Raw genomic sequence first — 26213 nt, 5'->3', positions numbered from 1 at the left:
ATATCGAGAGAATACAAGGCAGATGTTTGTCATATTGTTCACATAACTTACAATCTTAATTTAACGTACATTAAGCTCAACCTTATGTCAAATTAATCTTAAAACGATCTCAGCGGAGATGTGACGCGTTGATTCATGTCAACCTGTGAGCCAGAGGACAATCTGTCTCAACAACCCCACCCAACTGGCACGCCAGGGTAACACGAATCAAACACACCAGCTCCTGTTATATTAAACATTACCACTCAGTTCCATATTCATCCAATTGATAAAAGGCTATCAGTGGCTGCTAGGTTCAGTGCTGCTTTCATTTGGCTGTTAGTCCACATCATTAGATTCAGTGAAGTGGACATCTTTGATGTTTGCAGCAGCCAAAAAACTCTCAAAATGGTAAAAAAGAGAATGTTGCCACCACAGTTCGTGAGATCATTCATCACCAACAGGCACTGCGGTGACTTTTCTCATTCAACGTATGTACGGTGGTTGCTTTCTCGCTTCGTATAGGAGTCAACACATTCAAAGACATTTTGTTTATTAATTTCTTGATTATTTAGTTAGTTAAAGGCAGGGTAGGTAATGCTGAGAAACCAGCAAGAGTACACTAGGTTTTAAAAATAGGCCCAGTGTTGCAAACTCTTTCCCGATGAAAGTAGCTAGCAGCGCTACCTCCAAGTAGGCAACACTGACAGCCCGTCGTTTCAGGCCTCCCTCCAAAGACACTCCCCCAAAATGATCATGATGAACGTAAACAACGAACATGGCGATTGTTAAAACTCACAGCTGTTAAGCTAGCAGCTTGTGGAAGACTCCGGCGACGCGCAATGAGTGTACGGTCTGTTGTGTAGAAAGGTAGGTAGGCTGTCCAATCATTATATTCAGGAATGAATGAAATGATTGGACGGGCTTATTACAGTCCTGCGACAGCCACAGACACCAGATTGTATTTTTTTTGTTTATCAGAGTATTTGATTTATTGATTGCTGTCAGGATGTAATGAGAATTTCAACAAACAAATATAAGAAAAAAAAGGATTTGAACAGCACTACCAACCCTACCTTTAATTAGTTACTTATCAAGTAACCATACTAGAAATAAAAAAAATACTGTTCTTCATTTCATTATAATTATATAATGATTTCTGAGGGGAATTTTAGCTGCTGATCAAACTTAAGGCTCTTAGGACGGCCATTAACTCAAGATTTAAAATGCACTTTAAGTCACATTTTTCAAACAACTGAAATGCCTCCATACAATCTGACGTTACATTTTCTCCAATACGCAGTGAGAAAGACAACGACGTACGTGTGGTGTGTAACATATTGGTCTTTTTCATTCTTTCAACTTAGACGATGCTCCGCAGTCAGTTCACATACTCTTATTATTTGTGCGTTCATGAAGATACAGACAACAATAACACTTCAGTAAAAAGGGAGAGATGGTGGAGGGATTCTGGTTGAAAAGAGGAGAGCAGGGAGGATAGAGGGATGCTGGAAGATCCAAAAGGTGGAGAGTCTAACCGAGGAGAGAAAGCTGTTGTGTGGATTGTGCAGCTTCGGTCCTTGGTACCTGGTCCTGGAGTTTGACTTCACCCACATCTGTATTCTTCCAGGTTTAGGGAGGATGGGAGACTTGGGTTTGTGTTTGAGGAGTGGAATCAACTTCCGCCAGCACTTCCTAACAGGAACCTGGGAGGGAAAATAAGAAAGAGACGAACCAAATATAAATACACAGTGTTCATTTGACACCTGACCATTAAAAAAGGAAGCAGTTACAGGGCGTTGTATTCAAAATAACTTAGCAGAACTTTCAGATTTGGGGTGTTTATCTGCCAATTTGCTTCTTGGAAAAAGAGGACAAGCAAAGCGATGAGCAAATATACCACTGAAACAAAGAACTCTGTCATGACAGAGATGTGATACTTTGTGATTTTGAATTTATTGAGGATTTTAAATATCCTTCAAGTGTGTCTCTGATGTCCCTCTGAGACCCATTATAGACCAGTTTTTGTCTTGTTTTAAGGGGGTGCAGGGGGTCTTTAGGGGGAGATAGCAGGTCAACAGTAGATGTCACATAGAAGTGGTGTACATCATCTGAAAGCTGGGAACCTGAAGATTAATCTGAGATGCAGCTCAGCACTGTGTGGCCAGTTGTTCTAATCATAAATCATAAATAATCATGAATTACTTAATTAAAATGAATTGTGAAAGTGAATAAAGGTTTAGAACATTATGATAGAATTATATGATGGTCATCCTCATGCTCTATTATGTTTCATAAGTTGTTGCAGCAATCTTTGGGTTGATACCATTTGTTACACAGATTTGGTGCTAAATTTAAAAAATTTTTACCACTTAAGAATTGATAAAAATGATCAATAATCTCTCTAAAATACCACATTATGACCCCAGGACCTCGAGGAACACCGTAGAAAAAGCCATGCTTTGATTTGGTATCAAAAACTTTTGACATTTGGAGGTTTTGGTTGTAAAGTTTCATGAGGCTGTGATTATCCTAGATGTCATTTTATACAGTGAGGTCAATCTTCCAAAAATGGTCTCAATACAATGAAATGGCTACTATGGGGACTAACATCATCACACATGAATACAGTTGGACTCATTGGATCCACAAGAATCTCAGCTTTACAGTGATACCCAATTTATGTAATTCCAAAACTGTTTAGGGACCCCAGTATGCAGAAATATTCAAATACACCCTTTTAGAATAGATGAAAATAACACATTTATACTGCATGTGATTATCATAAAGTGGGCATGTCTGTAAAGGGGAGACTCGTGGGTACCCATAGAACCCATTTTCATTCACATATCTTAAGGTCAGAGGTCAAGGGACCCCTTTGAAAATGGTTATGCCAGTTTTTCCTCACCAAAATTTAGCCTCCTTCCCTGTAACTTCACTCTAGCTCTAAAACTGAACCCGCTACAGCCTCTGACAGACAGTAAAGTCGGTCGTGATCGCGGGTCTCAGAGGGTTAAACGGTGGTATCTGATTCTTACCAATCTGCTCGAGCCTCGACCGCCTCGTTCCTCACCACCCTTTTCTTGTCGTCCAGAGGCCGGGCCAGACCTCGCAGCACTCGGGTCCGAAACGGCAAGATCTGAAACAGTGAAAAAAATGTTGAAGGAAAAATGACATCAGTAAACCAAAAAGTGTCTGGGGGAGATTTTCTTCCAGTGTCCATCACATTTATAATACAATAATAATTTAAACAAATTTGCAGTGTTTAAATGTATGAGGTAGAACACTATTTTCTATTGCAGCCACATTTTTATAATATTCTTGCGTGAAAATCATAACAGCTTTAAACTGCTCATACAATCTACACACCAGAGGTAAATGTGTTTTTCTTTGCCATATAAAAAACCCAACTGGGTTCATTGAAGAATCCACGTTAATTGGATGGAAGTGGAGGGAAATTAAGTGCTCGAACATTTTATTTACAATTCTTCAAAGAACCATCTGGGATTTGAGTTTCCTCAAAGCTTATTTTTATTTGAGTGTAGGTCAAGCAGAGACTCTAAATTGGAGATTTTAAGAAAGTATTTTAACAACTTCACAAGTTTCTCAAACATCTAAAACATAACACAATTCTATGACTTTTACCTCATGTTCAGGGAAGCGGGAAATGGTATGAATGCACCGCAATGAGACGATCCGTACGGACTGCAAGAAACAAACAAAATATTGGTTAGAGCTCTGGCTACTTAACATGTTCCTGCTTTATAATGATCAGCCTCATCCGACTAATTAAGACACAGTCTGGCACCTTTGAACACCAGGAACGAGCTGGTTAGTGTGGAGGTGACCTTGGCAGGTGAATCAAACTCTTGCCGAAGCCAGCCGGGAGAAGAGTGAAAACATCTTTTCCATCGAGAAAAGCCTTCAGTGCCGTTCTTTGCTTTTCTTTCAGTGAAGAAATACTCTCCAGTTGTAATAGAACTGATGCTATAGCAGCATCTACGCTAACCTCTTCAGGAGCCGCCATTGTTGTTTAGAATGAACAGTTGCACCTAAGCCACGCCCATGGCTGCCAGTAGCTCTTCACAGGACGCTGATTGGTCCGCGCTCTGGCTTGCCGGACACAAACGCTTTACTTAAAGCCTGACAAGATGGATTTTCGTTTGATATGTGATTCTGTGATTCTTGTGACATCGCGAGAATCCAGCTGCCGTGCGAGGTTTAGTTTTGATCACCCAAACACTGCTGATACTTTTACCTTTAACTGCTCAGAAACAGGATCAGTACAGAACACCCTGTCAGGTACGAGGTCTCACTAACCATGGCTGGACTGGAGTTGAGGCCCAGCAACCTGCTGACCACAGCCTCCAGCTGCTGGATGAGCGCTGGTGGAGGGTCGATGAGGACGGGCTCCAGACAGGACAGCGTGGACAGCTGGACGCCCGGGTCAGGACTCGACAAGGCCTCCAACAGCAGAGACAGGAGCTGGACAGGGACAAAAAACTTCACGTTAACACTGACCATTTTCCAGGTTTTCTACATTTTTAATTAAGTGGCAGGCGGTCACTGGTTACAGTCATTTATTAGTACTATTTGAAAATGAACTTGCAGTGACTGCAGCCGTGCTCTTTACTCACCGCTGGTAGTTCAGTGACTTGAACCTGCTTGGGCAGTTTATTGACGATGTTAGACAGAGCCTTCAGGTAGTTGGGCTTCTTCTCTGTAGAGGAGATGGACAATGAATAACATTAAAGGGTAACCTGCACTCTATTTTCTCATGTATTTATGTCTAAGTGACTAATGGGGACAACATAGTATTGAGGGAGAGCGCTGTAAAATCATCTAAATATTCAGCCATGACATTGAAAATGAATATCGATGAACAATAAGCTACGCTTTCTGTAGTCCAACACAACAAACACTGTCTTCCGGCAACATGTTACCTCGCCAGATTTCAGGACGAGACTTCTCCTTGAGCGAGGCTCTTCCCATAATGTTGTCAGACACTTATAATAACAATCAGAGCCTGTCATGGCAAAAATGAGCACTTTTAGTGGACATAAATGACGGTGCCAGCTTGCCCCAATGGCACCATATTGCAGCCTGTGAGCAGCTGCCGTCTACAGCGTTCTCGCTCAATACTGGACCAGTTTCAGAAATTGTTGTCCCTGTTAGTCTGTTAAACAGAAAAACATGGAAAAATAGAGTCCAGGTTGAAAAATGCCAAAGTTACCATTTAACGTGGTACCTATAACCGGAGACATCTGCTCGCAGGAGAAGACCAGAAGTCTAAAACCTCCAAAATAACAAGTCACTTCATTCAGAGGCTATCTATATTTCTTTTGGGAGATTTTATAGTCTTTCAAATATTCTGTAAATGTTGTTTGAGTTTTTGACCATGTGCAAGCATCTATGTTAACTAACTAATGTAACCCCAGGTGAGAATGATTTTTCATACGCTGCACTTGGTGGGAATTAAAGAATTAAATCTAAAACTGTAGAACAAAATAAAAAAAACTTCTTACTCCTATATATGTCCATAAATGTTCACACTGCTAATTACCCCAGGTTTAAAAGTCTGAGACTTCCATCAGACAGTAGAATGGATATGAAGCCTCCTAAAACAGGGTTGTATTTCCTTCTATCATTTCCTCTTTTTCTTTAATACATTCAAATATGGATGAATGATGTGTAGGAATCTCTGTATTCATGTCAGCAAGTTGCTCTACTTTGAACTATGTGGTCTTTTTATTTTCTGTGATCATTCATGGACTGTCTGTAATGGAGAGCAGTGTGCATTTCTGCCTTCTCTGACATCAGAACTTATACACATCGTGGCTTTAACTGACTGAAGTTTATTTCTAATAACCAATCTGCTCAGCCGTGCTGTTGATTTTTGTACCTTGCGGCGCAGCGTTGAAGCCCTGGACCAACTTGGCTGAATTCTCGCTGAAGAAGCGCTGGCGGTACATGATGCGGACGTCGGCGTGGCAACCGCGGTTCAGGATGTCGGCGGAGTCGCTCATCAGCAGCGAGAAGCCGTCTGCTGCCTCCGGACCCAGGTCAGCGTCATCGAGCAGAGAGAAGAGCTTCAGAAATACACAGTCGACGGAAAATTAAAACAAGTTTGGTTTATATCGGCACACGAACGTTGTGAACTGTATACGGAAAGAATAACATTGTTATATTGAAACACAAGGTCCAATTGTATTTAATAAAGCATAATCTATTTTTACCTTGTCAGTCAGTGTTTTGAACAGAGGGTGGTATCTGAGGAGCAGCGCCTTGGCAACCTGGAGACGAGAGAAACTTTATTGCACTTGCAGCTTCTTATACTAACATATACTTCTGTTTATTAACCAATTAACTTGATTTATTGATAGACAGCCGACAGTAAAATAATACCCTTTTCCCACCTAAGTTAGAGAGTGTATGTGGGTTTTTTAAACCGGGAAAACACGCTAAAAATAGGTGATAGACTCCTTTCCCATTGCAAGTATGCTGTGCCGTTGTACTGACCTTTCTGGGGTTTTTTTCCCCCCTGGTGTGTCACAACGTCACGCCAAGTAGTAGTAGTAAAAAGTGAAACTGTTATGGTGGTAACTCCTTTTTTATATCTGTTACTTATTCAGTCTCTCTTTCATACTCTCAGACCAGAGTTGGTGATTGTTGGAACAGGGGAAAGACTAACAAAGATGGGAGTTTTATTTTGTTTCTGTTGAGTTTGAATGAAGTGTGTTTTCCTGTGATCAGCGAGGTGAAATCACATTTGTCTGACTGGAGTCTGGTGGCTTTGAGGAAAGCGGATTAATTGTATGTTTTGTACATTAATAAATTACAATAACTGTCCAAATCCCTGTTGATTTTATTTATTATATATTCACTTCAACGCGCATCACATAGCATCACACGGGGAAAAGGGTCAAACACCTGTGACTACTGCAGAGTCATTTGTTCCGGGAACGTATGCCGATTATAATCTTTCCCACTGAAGGCAAAAGCCAGACATTAGCAGGTGTTTTTGACCAACGGGAATGGGGCTTGAGTGAAATAAACTTAAACCTTAGTGTCTTAAATATCTGACCAGAAATTCTGACCTCTATTTGGCAAGAAATTATTCCAGCAGAGAAAAAAATAATGATGCAAACAATCAGCAGTAGACATGTTGAAAACAGTGTGACTCTTACCCAGATCATGAGGGTGAAGGCCTGAGCGAGTGCAGATGAAGACGGAGAGTCCAACTCACTACACACTCTCTTCATGGTGCTCTGGATTAGGTTGTCAAGAGAATCACCTGAAGAAGAAACCAAACCGCTCGGTTGAGTCGCTCAACTTTTTGGAACAAAAACTTGACTCGTGACAGGAGTGTAAAGACACAAACTGACCCTGCGGTCTCTTATTAATCAGGCCGGCAAAGCACTTTGCGGCCGAGGTGTATGACAGCGGGTGGCTGCAGGTGCAGCTCATCTCCTCCAGCTGTGACAGCAGTTGATCTATACGAGGCACCTCCACCTAAAATGCATGCACAACACTCAGAATACATCTTCAGGACCAGAAACAACTATGTTTTTGTAAGACCTTCGGTGAAAGCAGAATTAAGCGTTCAAGTTGAGACTCACACTGCGAGGTAACGAACACACGCATCCCATGAGCAGACAAACCATCTGAGACTGGCTCCACGGGTCCCCCTGCTGCTTCCGGGAAAACATAACATGCGTCAATAATCACACTTTTCATGTTATAGTGACATTAAAGGTATAGTTCGGGTGTTTTGAAGTGGGGCTGTATGAGGCACTTATCCATAGTCAGTGTATTACCTACAGTAGATGACGGTTGGCAAGCGCCCAGTATGGAGAAGCAGACAGGAGTTACCACACGGGAGCAAAGTAATGTACTGCTGTGGACGGGGGCTGGCAGAAAAATTTATTTTAGCCACCTAAAGAAATACAGTTAATAAAAAAATCTGTTAAATTGTACGCTATATTTAGATTATATTCGCTGGTTTACCTTGCTTTGAGACACCTATACAGTCTATGTTTCCGACGGGCAACTGAAGCAGTTATCTTTGCTTTCGCGAATGTAACCAGACTCCATTGAAAAAAACTGTAATTTATCCTCGCAGAACACGGGAGTTGCTGGTCAACCGCTGCCTCGATCGGTTAGTTTGTTTGTATTATTGTGGGACTTTGGTTAGTTCAGATTCACCAAAGTCACACAATAGCACGAATAAACTACCGGATCGAGGCAGCGGTAGACCAACAACTCACGTGTTCTACAAGATAAAATGGCAAGTTTTTTCAATGGAGTCTGGTTGATTTGGCGGGAGCATAGATGAATGTAACGGTTTCAGTTCCCATCAGAAAGGGCTGTCTGACGGCAAGGTAAAGGGTGAAAATATTCTAAATATAGCGTACACTTAAACTGATTGATATTTTTTTGGTGGGCCTTTCTTTTAGGTGTCTAAAATTACATCACTTTGGTTCCGTGCTGGTACTCCTGTCTGCTTCTCCAAACTTGGGGCATGCTGACTGTCATCTACTGTAGGTAATACGCTGACTATGAATAAGTACCTCATACAACCACACTTCAAAACACCCAAAATATCCTGTAAAAAACTGCTGCAAATTAGTGGTGGAAAATATAAATGAGGTAAACAGATAATAATTCTGCAATAAGTTGCATTTTTATAATACCATCTTCAATGACAAAGATGTCTTTTCTTTATCTAATAAAACACAAAGCTCATACAAGATGAAGATGCTATAATAAAAATATGAAGAGACAATATTTGAATGAAAAGCTCCCAAATAACTGCAGTCACTCATGTAAACAAATCCATGTGCACACAAACCTTGAGCAGCTGGATGTTTGAAGGGAACGAGTTGTCGGGCAAAAAGGAAACATCGCCGTCGAGGAAGAGAGACACAGCCCTCGACGCAGTCTGTCCCGCCAACCTGACGACATCAAACGCCCCGAAAGGAAACCACACAAACCTCGTGAAAAACACTCGTGCAGAATCAAATCAGTCAGTACAAATCTGAGACACAGACTAAATCAGAAAAGGTGGGAAACAGACAGGAAGTAGTAAATCCGATTTAAGATTTCATAACAAACAGAAACGCAGCAGGCAAAAGCAGCTTGTGAAACTGGATTCAGTTGAGAACAAGTGCTTCAACTACAGAGCGACTGTGGGAACAATGGAAACAAGATGTATGTGGTAATGAAGGTTATATGAAACTTTTTAAGATCATCTATTAAACCATTAACCCTGTTAAATCTGTTCTCTTCAACCCATCTGAAAGTTTAATCATTTCACCAACCTACATCATAAATATTCCTGAATATCGCAGGTAAATAATATATCATGGTATTGTGGTTTTCAGAACAAAGACATTTCCTACGGAGGTATGCTAACATGTTCAAAAGTGAATGAGAGAGTTTGTACTGACGTGGGCTGCAGCCTGGAGCAGGAAGTACTGATGACAGGGACCATGGCGGACAGGACCACCTCCTCCAGGAGAGGACTACGACGACCAGACGACTCCTCGCCTACAAAACATGAATAGAAAAGTACATGTTTCTATTTCAGCTAAAATAATTCACCTTTTAAAACGTTCATGTTTTACAAACACGGATAGAGAGGAGAGTAGAAGATCACCAACTCAAATCCCTGTTAGGAAAATGTGTAGCGCTGAGGTAGCAGTTATGAAGCCACAAGGAGATTTATTTGATAGAAGGAGCCTATGAATGTTTATTGTTCATTTTTAATCATTCTAGCTTTTATCCAGTACAGCATAAGGTCACTATTAAACTATTAAAGATGACTGTGGAGCGACTGTGAATAAAAAAGGAAGCACAAAATCAGTAGTTAAGGTAGAAGTTATTTGGTGACACTGCAATATAGGCTTTTATAGCATGGTCTAGGTGAATACTCGATTCTGATTGGCTGCAGGCCAGGGTGTCCATTAATTCCTGATAATGGACACTTAATAAGTAGCTCCAGTGAAACTGTCTGCTCACCGTTCTAAATGAATGCAGCTTTCGTGAACTTTCTTGGTGAAAATCTTGATATTGATCTGGGGACAATGACCAGGCTGGATAGCTCGCTAGCTATGTCAAATTATATTCACCGTTTGTCAACCGTACGCAATGTTATTGAAGTTGAATCTTGCTGGCAGAACGTTAGCTTTCTGGCTCATAGCTGAGCCACAGGATTCTATGAGCTGAGTGGAATAGAAATATCTCCCGTTGCTAAGTCGTATCCAAGGTCCGTCCTATTTACTGCAGGAGTGAACAACATTTCGGGACGTTTGTGCAGAAATAGCTGCTGCAGCTCCTCAGGTATATTTAGAGCAAGCAAGCGCGAGCCCGACGCTGACTTTCGTTGATTTCACGGCCACAGGTGTCGCTGTTAAGAAGCATTTCTGAAAGTTACAAATAGTCCCTTTAAGTTTTGCTTTCAAAACGCATGAAAATATAAATTTAATGGTCTTCATTTTTTTTCTTTGGCAAGTGACTGTGGTATAAGCGGGATAACGCCCTTTTCCATTATCAGGAATAAATGGCCTTCGCCGAGGCAACCGTCCAACGCTGGCTTCCCCGTCGTCAATTAATTCCTGATAATGGACACCTTAAAGGACATTATCCCTTATATGATGAAAGGTAAAAGGGGACATCATCACAATTTTAGTTGAGGAACTGCTCACCCTGCAGCGCTGCCTGGAGGGCCAGAGACAGCAGGCGCGGGATGATGATGTCATGGAAGATTCGTCCCGTCTCCTCTGTGTCCTGAACCTGCTCTGCTATTCTCCGGAGGCTGCGACACGCCATCACCACCTCCTCCACTGAGAAATCAACACCACCTGTAAGAAGAAAAACAAGAAATGACATTGCTTCTTCTTCATTTCTTTAGCCTGCACATGTGAGACGATTCCTGGGAATTTAATCAACAACACACTTCACTCCAAGCAATAACTGATGCATGTCATTTGACACAAGTGCACTGCAGATCTGAAGTGTCAGCTAGCAGTACTGACACATGACACATTTCAGAATTAGATGGGTAAGGTTACTGTTTCATCTCTTGTCCTGCTTGACCTTCAGCTTTTTGTATTTGGAAACAAAGATTATCTGGGCCTTAAAAAGTGCGCTTAAGCTTTTGTTTGTTGTCAAATCATGTCTTTACAGTCTGAGACTGTGATCCTGATGTTATGTCATAAAGATGAATGGCTGTTTATATTTCTACTGTGGACTTCCACCAATCAGGTAAGAAGAAAAATGAAGTCTATGCCTGAAGTCGGAAAAGCATCTTTCCAGACAGATCACCTGTGTGTGCTGAGCTGAGGACCTCCAAGAGGACAGGTGTGCTCTCCTGGACAACACTGGGTTGGGTGGACACCGCAGCCAGAGCGGACAAACACCGCTGGCGTACTGCATGCTGGGAATGCTGCTCCGAAGCTGTTCTGATGTTGTCTTGATCCATGGGCTCTGAACAGAGGAGAGAGGAGAGGGAGAGATTTGGAAGATACATTGAGACATTGCCAGTGTGCCGACCTTATCATAAATGGTAAATTCAAGAATTAGTGGAAGGGGGGCAAATACTTATGCAATGGTTTATTTAATGTTAAAATAGGCATTATTATTTATTTAGGTCAATTTGTAGAGATTTCTTTTCCTTCAAAATTAGTAATATTTCTATTGATCAGTGTCAAAAATACTAAAATAAATTCACTGTGAGTCAAAGAGGTAAAGAAATAAATCATGCAAAAGTCCAGTTAGTCTTTATAAGCCTTGTATAAAACAAATATTAATATCTATATAGTGTTTTCACACACTACCTTACACTGTATGTCACATCTTTAGTGTGTGCTTTTCACTTACCAGAAAACATCGCCTCCTTTAGCATCGGGATCAGTTTAGTGATGAAGGCTGCTGGGTGCAGCTGTGCTAAGGCTCCGGCAGACACCACCACAGCAAGACTGGAGGCAGAAACAGGACAAAGACTCAGACGGATACCATGTATGTTTAGTTCAACCGCAAAACATAAAAGTACACACTATGAGTGTTAAAGGAATAGTTCGGATTCTTTGAAGTGGGGTTGTGTGAGGTAGTTATTTATAGTCAGTGTATTACCTACAGTAGATGACGGTCAGCACGCCCCCAGTTTGGAGAAACAGACAGAAGTAACCGCACGGTAGCAAAGTAACGTACTGCTGTGGACGTTGGCAGCAGAAAAACGTATTTTAGCCACCTAAAAGAAAGGCCCACCTATAAAAATCACTATCACTTTAAGTGTCTGCTATATTTGTCATATTTTCACCGCTTTACCTTGTCGTCAGACAGCTACACAGTCTATGTTTCCGAGCCGTTATCTCGGCTCTCACCAGACTCCATTGAAAAAAAACCCTGTAATTTTACCTCTCAGAATACGGGGGTTGCTCGTCTACAGCTGCATTTATTGGTTAGTTTGTGTTATTGTGACTTTGATTAGTTTGGATTCACCAAAGTCACACAATACCACAAACAAACTAACCGATCAAGGCAGAGGTTGGCCAGCAACTGCCGTGTTCTGCGAGGTAAAATTAGTTTTTTTTCCAATGGAGTCTGGTGACTTTGGCGAGAGCACAAATGGATAGAAAGGCTCGAGTTCCCCACCGGAAAAGGGTTGTCTGACGGCAAGGTAAAGTTGTGGAAATATTCTAAATATAGTGTGCCGTTTTAGATGGTAGAAATACGTTTTGCCGCCGGCCCCGTCCCAAGCAGTACATCACTTTGCTTCCGTGCGGTAACTCCTGTCTGCTTCTCCAAACTGGGTGCGTGCCGACCTTCATCTACTGTAGGTAATACACTGACTATGAATAAGTACCTCATACAACCCCACTTCAAAAACAACCAAACTATCCCTTTAAGGTAAAGGCAACTGGGTGTGTTTTAAAGAGATAAACAGAGAAGTAGCAATACATGAATCAAAAGGATGACAGAGGAGAGAGAGACAGATGGGCTGACCTGACATCGCCATCGTCCTCGGTCAGCAGCAGTCTGGTCAGGTGATCTACAGCCAGCTCGATATCAGAGTCCAACAGCAGACCTGAGAGAGACAGTAGGTTTGAAACGGAGCTGAATTTCTGACTAAATCTGACTCTGTTGTAGGCTGTGAATGTTCAACAGTTCATTGCATCTCATCTCACCTGTTTGTTGCACCAGTGAGGTGAGCACCGAGATGGCTGTGACCTGCAGACTGGAATTAGTGTCCGTCAGAGCCGAAAACACCATGCTGCACAGAGACGGGCGGAAGGCTAAAAACACGCTCTCTTCTAATGTGGAGGGAGGAAACAGAAACCGAGGAGTTAAAATCTGGGAGCAAATTGTGTCTTTAGTCTCCATGGTTATGCACAACTAAACACAGTGACAGTGTTTAAACCAACGAGCAGAATCCTTTAGTTCCTTTATGACAAACGATCACAGTCTAAACGCACACAAACACACATTACCTCACAGTACATCTGGAAAACTCATTATTTAATGTCAAGAGACAATAAACTACAGAAAGCTTTTCATTCTTGTCACTGTGCGGGACATTTTAGCTCGACTACGTTCAAACACAAACACCGCGGTCGCAGCAATGCAATGACATGAAACAGATGAGCTATAAAACTCTATAAAACCTTAAATAAACAGATTTTATCAGACTCTACCACTCAAAAAAAAAAACACATACAGATTAAAATCTGAAACAAATGTAGTATAATTTGAGGATTTGCATCATTATTTATTGTTGTTAAAGACGCAGCTGTAAGAAATGGATGTCACACATGGAATGAATATGTTGCCCTGAGAAGTAAGAAAGCAATAAAAAGCACTCGCCGTTGTCTGAAGACTGCAAGGTTTTCACTGACTGGATAAATCGCTGCACCACCTCCAGTAATGTTCGTCTGTGGCCACTCTGCACGCAGAGAAAAAGTCATGTTTTTCACTTATTACGGATATCATCGCATGCCATTTCTAAATTTGGTGCCAATAATAGCACAGATTTCCTGAATATGTGAATGAAACTAAAAGAGATTCACCTCAAAATTATATTATAATACAACAGTACAAGTAAGAGCACCACTCTCCCCATGCCAATATTAAACAAAACAAACATCTGGATGTCAATTTTCCATATTTACATGTGCTCTGGCGTTGTACTGCTCGATGACAGAGGGCATGACGGCGGATGATATGATGTGGCTCGCCCTGTTGGAGGCGCTGCAGGCGGCCTGGAGCAGCTTGGCGCTGGGCCACACGAGCTTCAGGTCCGGCTCAGAAAGGTGATGTTTGCAGTCTGGAACAAAATCACACTTTTAGTAAGGAAAACAAAAAAACAAGAACACTGGACATGTTACACTGCGTTATACTGATATGTTACGGCTGTTAGTGACTTTTATTAACCCTAAGAGACCCACTTAGACACGTTTTTGTCTTCTTTTTTAGGGGGGTACAGGGGTCTTTATAGGGGGAGATAGCAGGTCAACAGTAGATGTCACATAGAAGTGGTGTACATCATCTGAAAGCTGGGAACCTGAGGATTAATTTGAGATGCAGCTCAGCACTGTAAGTTGTTCTAGTCATAAAGCAGAAATAAACATGAATTAATTAATTAAAATAAACTGTGAAAGTGTGTAAGGGTTTAGAACATCGTAATAGAACTATATGATGGACATCCTCATGCTCTATTATGTCTCATACGTTGTTGCAGTAAGTTTTGGGTTGATACCATTTGTTACACAGATTTGGTGCTAAATTTAACCATTTTTTACCACTCGAGAATTGATAAAAATGATCAATAATCTCCCCAAAATACCACATTAGGACACCGAGACCTTGAGGAACACCATAGAAAAAGCCATGCTGTGATTTGGTTACAAAAACTTTTAACATTTGGAGATTTCTGCAAGAAATGTCTGCATTTTTTGAGATTTTTTTAGATGGCGACTTCTGTTGTGTAAACTGCTCAGAAACCCCCTTATTGTTAATCTACCTAGGAAAGCCATCCATCCTCTGAATGCTCTAGGTCTCATTTATGGCTGTAAAGTTTCATGAGGCTGTGATTATCCTAGAGGTCACCACAGGTCATTTTATACAGGGAGGTCAAGTTTCACAAAATGGTCTCACTACAATGAAATGGCTACTATGGAGACTAACATCATCACACATGAATACAGTTGGGCTCATTGGATCCACGGGAGTCTCAGCTTTACAGTGATGCCCAATTTATGTAATTCCACAACTGTTTAGGGACACCAGTATGCAGAAATATTCAAATACACAATTTTAGAATAGGCGAAAATAACACATTTATACTGTATTAAAAAAACTGCATATGATTATCATAAAGTGGGCATGTCTGTAAAGGGGAGACTCGTGGGTACCCATAGAACCCATTTTCATTCACATATCTTGAAAACAAGCCAGCATGACATTGTTAGAACCAATGGATTCCCTAGGTTTTCTAGTTTAATATGATACCTGTACCGTCACGCTAAAACTGAGCCCGCTACAACCTCTGAAAGTAATGTCGGGCGGCCCCGCGGCTCTCAGAGGGTTAAAAATGTGATTTAGAAAGAAAAATGTATAGAGGATTTCCCTGCCACCGGGTTTTAGGATGTGAAGGATACAATTCTTTAACAGCAGTTACATATCGGCCAAAGTTTTGACTATTTCAGTATAAAATATTGACCAGCCTTTAAAAAAAATCAACCAATATCAGTCAAACCCCAGTGTCTATATTATAATTATAGTCAAGACTGCCTTCTGAAGAATTACAGATTTTATATAAAAGGTATATATGTAGATGACCTAAATATAAAAGTCTATAAAGCTGTGGTATTGGTTGGTAAGTTTCCTTAAAGGGGAACAATCAATATTAGTGAACATGAGCTCCTCTCTCTCAAAGCCAGAAACCAGAGAAGTAAGTCTCAAACTTTTGATGTCATAGGGTATAAAGTCTGTAGCTGCTCCATAGAAAATGAATGGGAAACTGATTTTGTTCTTTTTTATACCTAAGTGAGCTTTATTCTATTGTAGTGTTGTCAGATGTGAAACAGAAAATGTCCCCATATACTCACAACATCCCCCTGGGTGCTCTCAGTGTCATTGAGAACATCTCTACCTGTTCATTATCTATGGAGCAGTTCCACACTTTATACTTGATGACATCACAAGTTTGAGTTTTAGCACTCTAGTTTTTGGATTTGGGAGAGAGTTGTTCATGTATACTAATATTTCTTAGACTGTCTGAGACCATAGGAATAACATGTATGAATTTTGAAAATAATTCCCCTTTAAGTCTAACTGCACTTTGGCAGGAAACAACCCATTATCTGAGGCTAACACTGTATCCTGTACACCGTTAATATGACATGTTAACATTGTACAAGCAGTCGGTTGAAACTGAACAGTCACTGTGGTATAATTTCCTGCCCATTTACATGAGCAGTGCTACACTGCAGTGAACCCTCTCATAACCACAGTTCTGACATATTCAACACCCTCTCTCACCGCCTTACAGTCACTCTACCTGCAGCAGGGCAATTCAGTTGGTTATTTCACAAAGTCTTTTACGATTTTGTTTTTTTGCATCATCCAACTTGAGTTTTAATCAAACTGATTGTATTTAGTTCACCTCTATGACTCTCATGGCATTTTTTTCCGGCTTTCTTTCGACATGTTTTATACACTCCTGGAGTTTATACATCCTTCCATTAAAATGTTTTTCGTGTGCAAAAATAAGATCGATTTCACAACATTTCACCTTTGAGAACGAGATCCAGGAAGGTGCTGAGGGAGTCTTCAGAGTCAGAGTTGAGGACTGAGCGAGACAGGCAGGAAGTGAGTGCGGTGAGAGCTGCGAGGCCGGCTGACTCGATCTTCTCGCTCGACGTCTGAAACACCTGCAAGGAAACGACAAAGAGGGGAACATTTTTTCATGAGTTTGTTCTTCAGATTCACAAAGAGGTGATTACATTAACAGATGGAACATGGATCTTTAAAATTTCAGATGTGTTTTTCAGCGCCTGAAGGAGGAGGAATTTGTCTCGTCGCTTGTTAAGAAAACAAGAAAATACTGATGAATGTCAGCATCCGAACAGACTTCACTTTGTTTTTCTTGGCATTCAGAGCGTGACAAACTGCACGTGTCCCTTTCTTCCCATAAAGCATTGTGTTTTGAGTCATTTCCTTCAATTACATTCTCGGTCCTGATGAACCAACCATCAGTTCTATTGTTAGAAGAGTGTGACTCACATCGTCATATCTTTTGGGGCCATAATTTGGGGTTCAAATGGCATTGTTTGCAACTGGACGAACAACACAACTAAAAGGGTGGAGTGGGTGGGGGAAAAAAAGCGTTTTTCCATTCATAGCAACTAAATAAGTACCATCTCCACAAAAAAACACTTAAAGATGTTTAAATATTTCCTTACAAAGCTACCATATACACACACCAATCATATAATAAAATCCCAAGTACTAGTCATGTTTTTTTGTATACACTTCTCACAAACAAACCTCTCTGCGCACTGACGCCCACAGTCCCTCGAGGAATTCCGCCAAGTCCTTGTGTTCATATTGTGACACAGCAGCAGTCTGAAAGATATCAAGTGTGGTGATGAGATAAGAAACCAGGTACACCCTGTAACACCAAGTTCTACATAAAACCTCTCAGCAGCTCCACTGTAGTTGTAGTGAGTGACTCTGTTGCTTAAAAGGGAATATCAACTCTACAGTATATCATCCACATTTACAAACTTTAGAATAATAGTAGAGATAGCTCACCAGAGTCTGCAGCGAGTCCAGCTTCGCACTCTGAACATCTGAGTCCAGTTTCTCAATGATGAGAGGTAACAGAAACTGGAAGAGTGAAGTAATAAAACAGAACGTAAAACACTCTTTAGGGCCTGAAAGAAGGTCACAAGACCAACATTGCACAAAGAAGCAAAGTGTAAATTGATCGTCCTACCTCGGCAAATCGTGGCGTTCCAGAGAGCACGTCCCTCAGCGTCTGGATGAGCTCCTCTTTGGTGATGCCGTGGGGGTCGTTGGGAGGCTGGGGTGGGGTGGGATGGGTGATGATGGGGAATGAGGGTGAGTCAAGAGCAGACAACAAACAGAATTCATAAATGCACGTACACATGTTCACAAAAAAAATTTGCGGTCCTTATAGAATTGTTTCGACTGCAGGAACTTTTCCCCGGAACTAGGAACCTTTTGCGTTCCGACCGCAGGGACCAGGGTCGAAATTAACTTCCGGGGAAATTTTCCCCCACCAAAAAGGCCCTGGTCGGGGGATAGTACTTTCTGAAAGTACAGGAAAGTACAGGAGTACTAGTCTTGATTTAGGACCATTTTAAGATGAGGGGAGAGAATTTCTCTTGTTTGTTAACATTAAAAGTAAAGTTAGGCTCTGCTGTCTGCTTCCAGACTCATTTTAAATAAGAGAGAGAGATTGTGTGAACTGAAAGGGCGAGCGGTAGAAGAAACAGACAGTGTGGCTGTCTGTGTGGCTATTATCTGATTGTTTCAAAGCGGTTACATTCTAAACCATAAATAAATAACCATCACACACTCAACAGATGATCTACTGTGGAGACGAACGCTCTTAGTTTCATTTTCCTCCTCTGTATTTCATTTATTACATCCAACGTACATCAGCAAATATATATAGCAGTAAATTTCGTCGCCGTGAGAAAAAAGGGTTTATTTTCCAACGTGTTTAGCCCTGCGACCACCAGCAGCCCTTGTCACATGTCATGTTGTCTTTTCTTACGTCAGCGGACAAATTTGCTTAATCTTCGCCGGTCTTTAGACCGCTATGGAAACGCAGACAACAATGGCTCCTTGAAAAGTAGTCCCGGGACTAAAATTACCAGGAACTTGTTGGTGGAAACCTGGCTTATTGTTACAGAAAACCACGCATCATGAGCAGCATTGTGACGATGTGCTTGTTTGCCCTAGAGAGTCAACAAACTGTGACCATCTGTGACATAGAGATGGGAAATGTGCGCGAGCAGATGAGGACGCAGACGCTCTATTATTATTTTCTAAAGCCTGAGGTCGCAGGAAGTGGGTGATGACATTTCTGTCTGCTGGCCGCTCTGCTTTCGTCAGTTCTCAAGCAAAAGCAGCTGAGTAAACAGGGACTTACGGGGCTGAAGTCGATGGGGAAATAGCAGGACGTCACTTCGAACAGCTCCTCTGTGAATTTACCTGTGACAGCAGACAGGAAATTAACAGGAGGCGAAATAGAGTGATGCTTGAACTGTGCAATGGAAAGTTCAAAAAAAGGTCAGAGGGACAGAGATAAAGAGAAAACAGTGAGAAAGATAAAGGTGTATGTGTGCGTGCACCTGTATGCGCTCTCACCTAGATCATAACCTCGGAGGATGATGCTCTTGGCAATCTGGAAGGCCAACAGGAGGTTGCGAGGATCCCTCTCTCCGTCCATCGATTGGACAAAACCAAACACAAAGTCTGGCCCCAAACCCTTCAGCTCTGTGGAAAAGTCAAATGGAAACACATGGTTTGATTTAAGTTCTGTAAGACGGCTGACAGGTTCATCACATGGTGTTTAGAGAGTAGTAACACAACCGCCAAGTTGGAGAGATTACACCACATACCTCTTCCTGAAAATCTGAGGAAGTTGTTAGGATGTAGGCTGTAGGCTACAAGCATGTTGAAGATTGCTTAATCAGAACAAATGATTCATTTTATTATATGAAACTGAGAAAAAAACAAGTAAATCTATAACCAGCAAATATGTGGCCTTTAAGTAAATCCCATTTATCAGCTGCTAAGGGGCTTAACTTTCTGTTAAATCAATTATTTTCTTTTATTGAATTGATGGATACACAGTAAAGCCAGTGGGCTACCTTCAGGTTTAAAAAGTGAAGTCACTGAGGATGTTCCTTAAACTTGCATTCTTTCTGATATCCAGCAGGGGGCGACTCCTCTGGTTGCAAAAAGAAGTCTGATTGTATAGAAATCTATGAGAAAATGAGCCTACTTCTCACTTGATTTATTACCTCAGTAAACATTGTAAACATGAGTTTATGGTCTCAATCTCTAGTTTCAAGTCTTCTTCAATACACCATGATGTTCATTTAGTAAATTATGGTCCCATTTAGAGTCAAACAGACCATAAAGCAGGGGATGCTTTAGGGCGTGGCTACCTTGTGATTGACAGGTCGCTGCCACGGCGTTGTCCGTTATGGGAGTTGTCCGTGGTTTCGTCTTAAAACTTTAACCCTTTCACAGTGTGCTTTCAGTTTATGAAAGTTAATTGTAACATTTTGGTCGCCTAAAAATGTCTTATTTAGCGTTTGGTTGTGCTCCACCCTCTCGTGTCACTTCTGGTTGCAAAAAAACAAGATGGCGACGACCAAAACGCTGAACTCGAGGCTTCAAAACGTCAGTCTACAAACCAATAGGTGACGTCACGGTGACTAGAGTACGTCCACTTCTTATATACAGTCTATGAGTAAACCATCATTTACTATTATGATGTTTACTTCTACTATAGTATAAAATGGGGAGACAGAGGTGAGGTCACACTGCGTCATCCTCCATGCTGGTGTGTTCATCATAACTACTGGCAGCCCCACACAAGAACTCCATTGCCAGCCTTCTATTTGCTTCGTGTATAGTATGTACAGTATATGCAAAACATGCAAATGATTCAACCGCCAAACAAAGCAGAAGGTGTGACAACTCTGCCCTTTATCACAGGGATGGTAAGAGCTTAAGAGCCCCGGAGGTGAGCAATGACCACAGTGATTAGTCTGTTAGGAATCACCTACGTCTTCAGCTCTCAGTCATTGTGGGGAGCTGTTCGTGCTTTTCTCTACTAACCGTAACTGCTACTGTGAATCAGACTCAAATCTGCCATCTCTTACCGGCTTCTCTGGTCGCCATGAGGTTGATGAGCATGTTGTAGACGCAAGCTCTCTCTGTCAGCATCAAAGACTGGAGGAAAAATAAACAGACCCTATGAGCTTTTTTTTTTACCCACAATACACAGATTTAAAAAACAATTTAGATGAGTCAAGTTTACCAACAAAGCATACTTTTTAATAAAAGAGGAAGGGCTTCGCAGACATGGAGGCAACAAGAACATCATCATCCCACACTCTAAGAAGTGTGGTCAAATATTGCATGGCTTGCATATATCGAGATGCAAGAGAGTTGGATGCCTGGGGCCAGTGAATGCCACACTGCTGTTGTGCATTTTAACATCTGGCCGAGGGGGGCAGATGAATATTACACTTGTAGATGGATCCGTTGTCTTTGTTCCTCATAAATAAACTAAACAATACGATTTAGTGCAAAGATTTATCTATTGGATTAAGCTCAAATCAAATATTGTATACATCCCTGACAAAAAACTCTCAGGGTCCTCTAACAATAACAAACTTTCTTGGGTGTATGTTGAAATAAAATGTTGGTTGCTACGACTTTAACATCTTTATAAATACACAGTGCCAAGTCTCACCTGAACATGAACATCCTGGAACAAAGACCGCAGCATGGACACAGCTGAGCCAGGAGGCAACACTGTACATTTTGTCTGGGGGAAAAAAGCCACACAATTTGCACGTTGGTTACACCGCTAACTATCACATCTGGACCACCTCAAAATGATTCTCAAACCTGCCAGGCAGCAACTAACTTGCAAACGTGGCAATCTTTAGCAGGATGTTTCAGATGTTGAAAATCTATCAGAGGCAGACACTCACCAGCGCTCTGAGCCCCCGCAAGACAGGCGGTGTGATGACGTGATGGTCCTTTAGGCGGTTTTCATAGAAGGCGAGGAGCACTTCCACTGGGGAGACAGGGAGACATGCTGATAAAATATCACTCTTTACATGAATATGTTGCGTGTGGCCCTGCTGGAGATGTGTACCTTCTCTCTCTGTGAGACCTCCGTAGCATTCATGTAAAACTTCAGAGAGAAGCTGGACTCCTCTGGCTCGCGTGTGATTCTGAGAGCTGGTCAGAGTCAGTCTACAACAGGGAAGGAAACAAAAATGCCAAATATGATTAAATATTAAAGGTACAGTGTGTAGGATGTGGCAGCATCTAGTGGTGTGGTTGTAGATTGCAACCAACTGAGCACCCCTCCGCTCACTCCTGCCTTTCCAAGACTGTGGTAACGTGAGCCGCCGAGTGCAAAACCGTGGCAACGCCACTGGCATCGCTCAGAGATCATCCATACCATAATAACACTACTTTAGGAGCAACGGAAGTCAGACGCCGACTGGCGGTACCAGAGTTTTGCACTCAGCGGCTCAGGTTACACTGTTTCACAAGCATGTCGGAGAACTACTGTGGCCTTCAGGTAACGTAAAAACACAAAAGGCTCTCTCTAAAGCCACTAGGCTCGTTCGAGATGAACTGCGCCTCGCCTGGAAAGTAGAAGAGATCAGGCAGCAAAGGGCAGTGACAAAAAGCTGTGGTCAAGTCGGACAGTTTCCAGTTTGAATTTATTTATATTTGAATATATGTGGAAATGTGTGTGTATCTGGCATTGGATACTATCCTTTATTCTTTTTATGTCTTCCTTGTACACATTGTAATGAGCACTTGTTTTAATAAGTGCTATATAAATAACCTTCATAAATATTATTATCTATCACAGAATATATGTTTGTTAACAGATGAAACCTTCATTGTACAAAATGAGACTAATAGCCTACAATCTAGTGTTAAATGTTACAATTACACATAAAGTTAGGATTTTCTACAACACGTGGTGTTTGTTGTCAAAACTAAGAGCCAATCAGCTCTCTGATCAGGCGACAGCCAGGTGTTTCCCATCATGCCCTGGGTCTTGCAGTCGGTGGAGAGCAACTGCAGCGCCTGGCTCTAAAAACTGCAGCCGCCTCGATCTCGTGAGGTTATCGTTGCCAACGTGTGCATGACGTCAGAGCAAGTCGGGATCAAGTCGGACGCAAATCTAACCGGCATGCATTGTGCGTCGATCGCTGGTCATTGATTCTGTGCAGGCCTGGCTCATCACGAACGAGTGTTTGGTTTGTCTATTGTGGGCTACTGTAGAAACATGGTGGATCAACATGGTGGACTCTATGAAGAGGACCCGCTCTCTGTGTAGATATGAAGGGCTCATGCTAAGCTAACATGATTCTTAGTTTCAAGTGATTATACACTAATGATAGCATAGTTATGAATATTATATTCCATTCCTGCTAATAGATCCCCTGAAATGTTGCACACTGTTCCTTTAATATATGAGCAGAGCCGGAGCCTTGCTGTCTCTGAGCAGTTGTCAATCACTTGCAAACTCCAATCAAACGGTCAAACTAGGCAGCACTGATCAAATATGAATCAATATTCTGTTACTGTAATGCCTATATCTCTCCTCAAATGTTTTCAGAAACATCTTGTAGTGTACTGTTTAGCTGTAGAATGAGAAAGTTTGTGACCCGGCAGCTATGTTGAGATCAGTTGGGGAAATACCAAGCACCACCCACCAGCCGGAGCACAGCCAATAGGAACGCTCTCTCTCTGAAATGACCTGTGATTGGTCAACGTCTCCCGTCACGGGCTACATATTTTAAAACCTAAAAACAGAGCCATGAGGAGGTGCAGAAGTGTAGTTTCCTCTCAGAGCACTTTAATTATAAATTGCTGAAAAGTTATTATGGGATTTTTGCCCAATGATGCCAACAAATATTCTGCCTACTGCAGGTTTAAATCCTACTAATGCTATTGTTTTGTTTGTTACTGCAGTAATCAGGGTCTGATATTAACCTTTTTCCTCACCTGCCCTTTTGGCAGGTCACTGAACATTTCTACCGGCCACTCAATTTCTTTTGTCTGCCACTTCTGAAATCTAGGTAGAACGCTTTAAAATTGTAAACACCGTGTCAGTGGTACACAGATCGTAGAATTTTGGAATATATCATGTAACCTTATATTATATAAGTAGTATAAATTAATATTTAATTTAGGCTTTAGAATTGCTTTTTAAAAATAATATTTCTTAATATAAGGAAAACCTGTCTGCCATGGTGGCCTGAAATGTTTACCTGCCACACACACAACATTTACCCTGATATTTGGCAGGTGGCAGGTGCTAATTTCATTCCCTGGCTGTAATATTAGAAACATTGTGATATCTTACCCCAGAGCTTCCACCAGCTGCAGTACTGTAAACTGTCCATCTTTGACACCTGAACAGAAAGACAAGTTTAGTTTAGTACCAAAACAATAGGATAACACACAGAAAACAGTCCTGATAACACACGAGCATAACTAAGTTATCTCTAGTAGTTAACTACATATTAACTAGGAGGTCAAAGGTCAGAAGGAAACATGGTGAGGCTGCTTTTAGCTGCTCAACTGTGGAACAAACTTCCAGATGACATCAAGATGCACCAACAGTGGCCACTTTCAAATCTAGACTCAATACCAAAAACTGTTCTCAGATGATTTTTCTTAATTGATCAAATGCTGCACTTTACTGTCTTTTGATTGGTTTTATTATCCTTTCAATTTTTTTCTTTTAACTTATACTTTTTATATTCTTTTATTCATTTTTATCTTATACACTTTGTGCTCTTTTATCTTGCTTTTATATATGTAAAGCACTTTGAATTTGACTTTGTGTATGAAATGTGCTATATAGATAAACTTGCCTTGCCTTGCCTAGGAGGTCAAAGGTCAGAGTTCATTGGCAGGATGCTTACATATCAGGACATAAACACACAGCAGCAGCTAGCAAGCAGCAGGCGGTGAAACCAACCTGACTGGACTAGCATCTAACTTCACATCACTAGTCGAATGACAACACAATAAAACGCCAGGGGTACATGAAGTGTGTGCTGTTAGCGTGATAACATGACTAGTGTCACAGTGTGTGTGTGTTTGTTTTAGTAGCATGAGGTCGTAACAGCACGCAGGATGTTGTTGCTAGGTTAGCTTCATCACGCCATGTTGCGCATCCTCGCAGCAGGTTAGCTCAGCAGCTTCAATGGAGACTTGTTCCGCAACGAGCTATTCTGTGAAGGTGTCCAGGAGATGTGTTTACCTGTTGCTGTGTCTTTCGCCTTGCTGTCCTGTAGTCCAGAGACATATTCTTCCACCAGAGACAGCAGCAGCTGAGGACTGTCCGCAGCCATCGTGAACCATGGAAACTCAACTGAGACTGCGCATGCGCGGAAAGTTAGGGGTGAAACGCAAAAGTGACTAATTTTACATAAACTTGTATCAAGTATGAGCATTAAAGAACAATGTAATGTTACATTGAGGCCGTTGGGTTACGTGTATGTTGCTTTAATGTAATCTGAATGTTGAAATGTAAACCAAACATGTAGTTTTATGGTGCTGCCTTCAGGTGCTGTCCGAATTCCAACACACTGCAAAGAGTACAGTGATATTGCTCACTGAGACACTTTTTGCACTGTTAAGTGCTTCAAATGAATCACTAGCAGTATCATTAAAAACATTACACTCAAAACAAGAAATAGTGGCAGCACACAATAGCTTTGTGATACTTCCGTCAGTGTCGAAACTTATTTGCAGTCATTCCTAATAGCGTTTCGTCCTGACGTCAGAGAACACAACACCTGCCTGCTAGTGATGGGAATTTCGGCTCTTTTTAGTGAGCCAGATCATTTGGCTCAGCTCACCAAGAAGAGCCGGCTCTTTCGGCTCCCAAACGGCTCTTCATTTTACCACTTCTGCCTTTTTATAATTCAGACAAATTTAGCGCTGTTTTGACCTATGATTAGTATGTGTGCACATATGCCACTTAAATGATTCAATATAATTACACTAAACCTTATAATTTCCAGAATACCATAATTTTCCATGCTGCTTCGTTTCCGACTGTCACTCATCTTGTCTGCTATTCGCGCACCGCACTCCTCTCTCTCTCTCCTCCTCTCCCTCCTATCTGTACCTGTAGACCGTCAGCCCGTTGTTCACCCCTGCCCTCCTCCCTCCCCCCCTTGCTTGATGGTATGATCGTTGTCTGTCATCACCTGAATGATCGCACGGACGTCATTAACACAACATTCAGTCACAGTCAGTGCATGGAGTGCCTGTGGCGCAGAGAAGATCAGTCCTATCATTCTGCCTTGAATTAAAAGGACTGTTTGTAACTTCTTACACGTATAAATCAGCCGGGTCGGTTTCCCATGCGCGCTCGCATATGCTCGCTCGCGTGTGGCCGGAGT

The 26213-nt window shown here is 41.6% G+C and overlaps 1 protein-coding gene across 2 annotated transcripts; it reads right to left on the bottom strand.

Annotated features, from left to right (window-relative positions):
• Positions 1–1565: 1565 nt before the first annotated feature.
• Positions 1566–25582, bottom strand: mms19 (MMS19 homolog, cytosolic iron-sulfur assembly component). Of its 2 annotated transcripts, XM_074620589.1 has the most exons (31): positions 25064–25582; positions 24158–24206; positions 21917–22017; positions 21750–21835; positions 21506–21580; positions 20910–20979; positions 19381–19509; positions 19163–19224; positions 17978–18064; positions 17794–17868; positions 17527–17604; positions 16772–16910; positions 14148–14302; positions 13843–13921; positions 13167–13292; positions 12985–13066; positions 11860–11957; positions 11305–11466; positions 10686–10841; positions 9429–9528; positions 8831–8933; positions 7599–7670; positions 7365–7491; positions 7167–7273; positions 6216–6272; positions 5882–6068; positions 4617–4699; positions 4300–4464; positions 3625–3684; positions 3018–3118; positions 1566–1685 (listed from the first exon to the last, which is right to left on the bottom strand). In XM_074620589.1, exons 1-31 carry the CDS (start codon positions 25254–25256, stop codon positions 1655–1657), a joined length of 3195 nt encoding a protein of 1064 aa, XP_074476690.1. In that variant the 5' UTR covers positions 25257–25582; the 3' UTR covers positions 1566–1654. The 2 variants fall into 2 exon arrangements, with proteins under 2 accessions (XP_074476690.1, XP_074476689.1); XM_074620588.1 differs by having other exon boundaries at positions 21750–22017; positions 25064–25520.
• Positions 25583–26213: the final 631 nt, after the last annotated feature.

Source organism: Sebastes fasciatus, chromosome 20 (genome assembly GCF_043250625.1).
Source record: "Sebastes fasciatus isolate fSebFas1 chromosome 20, fSebFas1.pri, whole genome shotgun sequence".
Lineage (NCBI taxonomy): Eukaryota > Metazoa > Chordata > Actinopteri > Perciformes > Sebastidae > Sebastes > Sebastes fasciatus.
The sequence above is the reverse complement of the archived record's forward strand: the minus strand, read 5'-3'. Positions and strand labels throughout refer to the sequence as shown.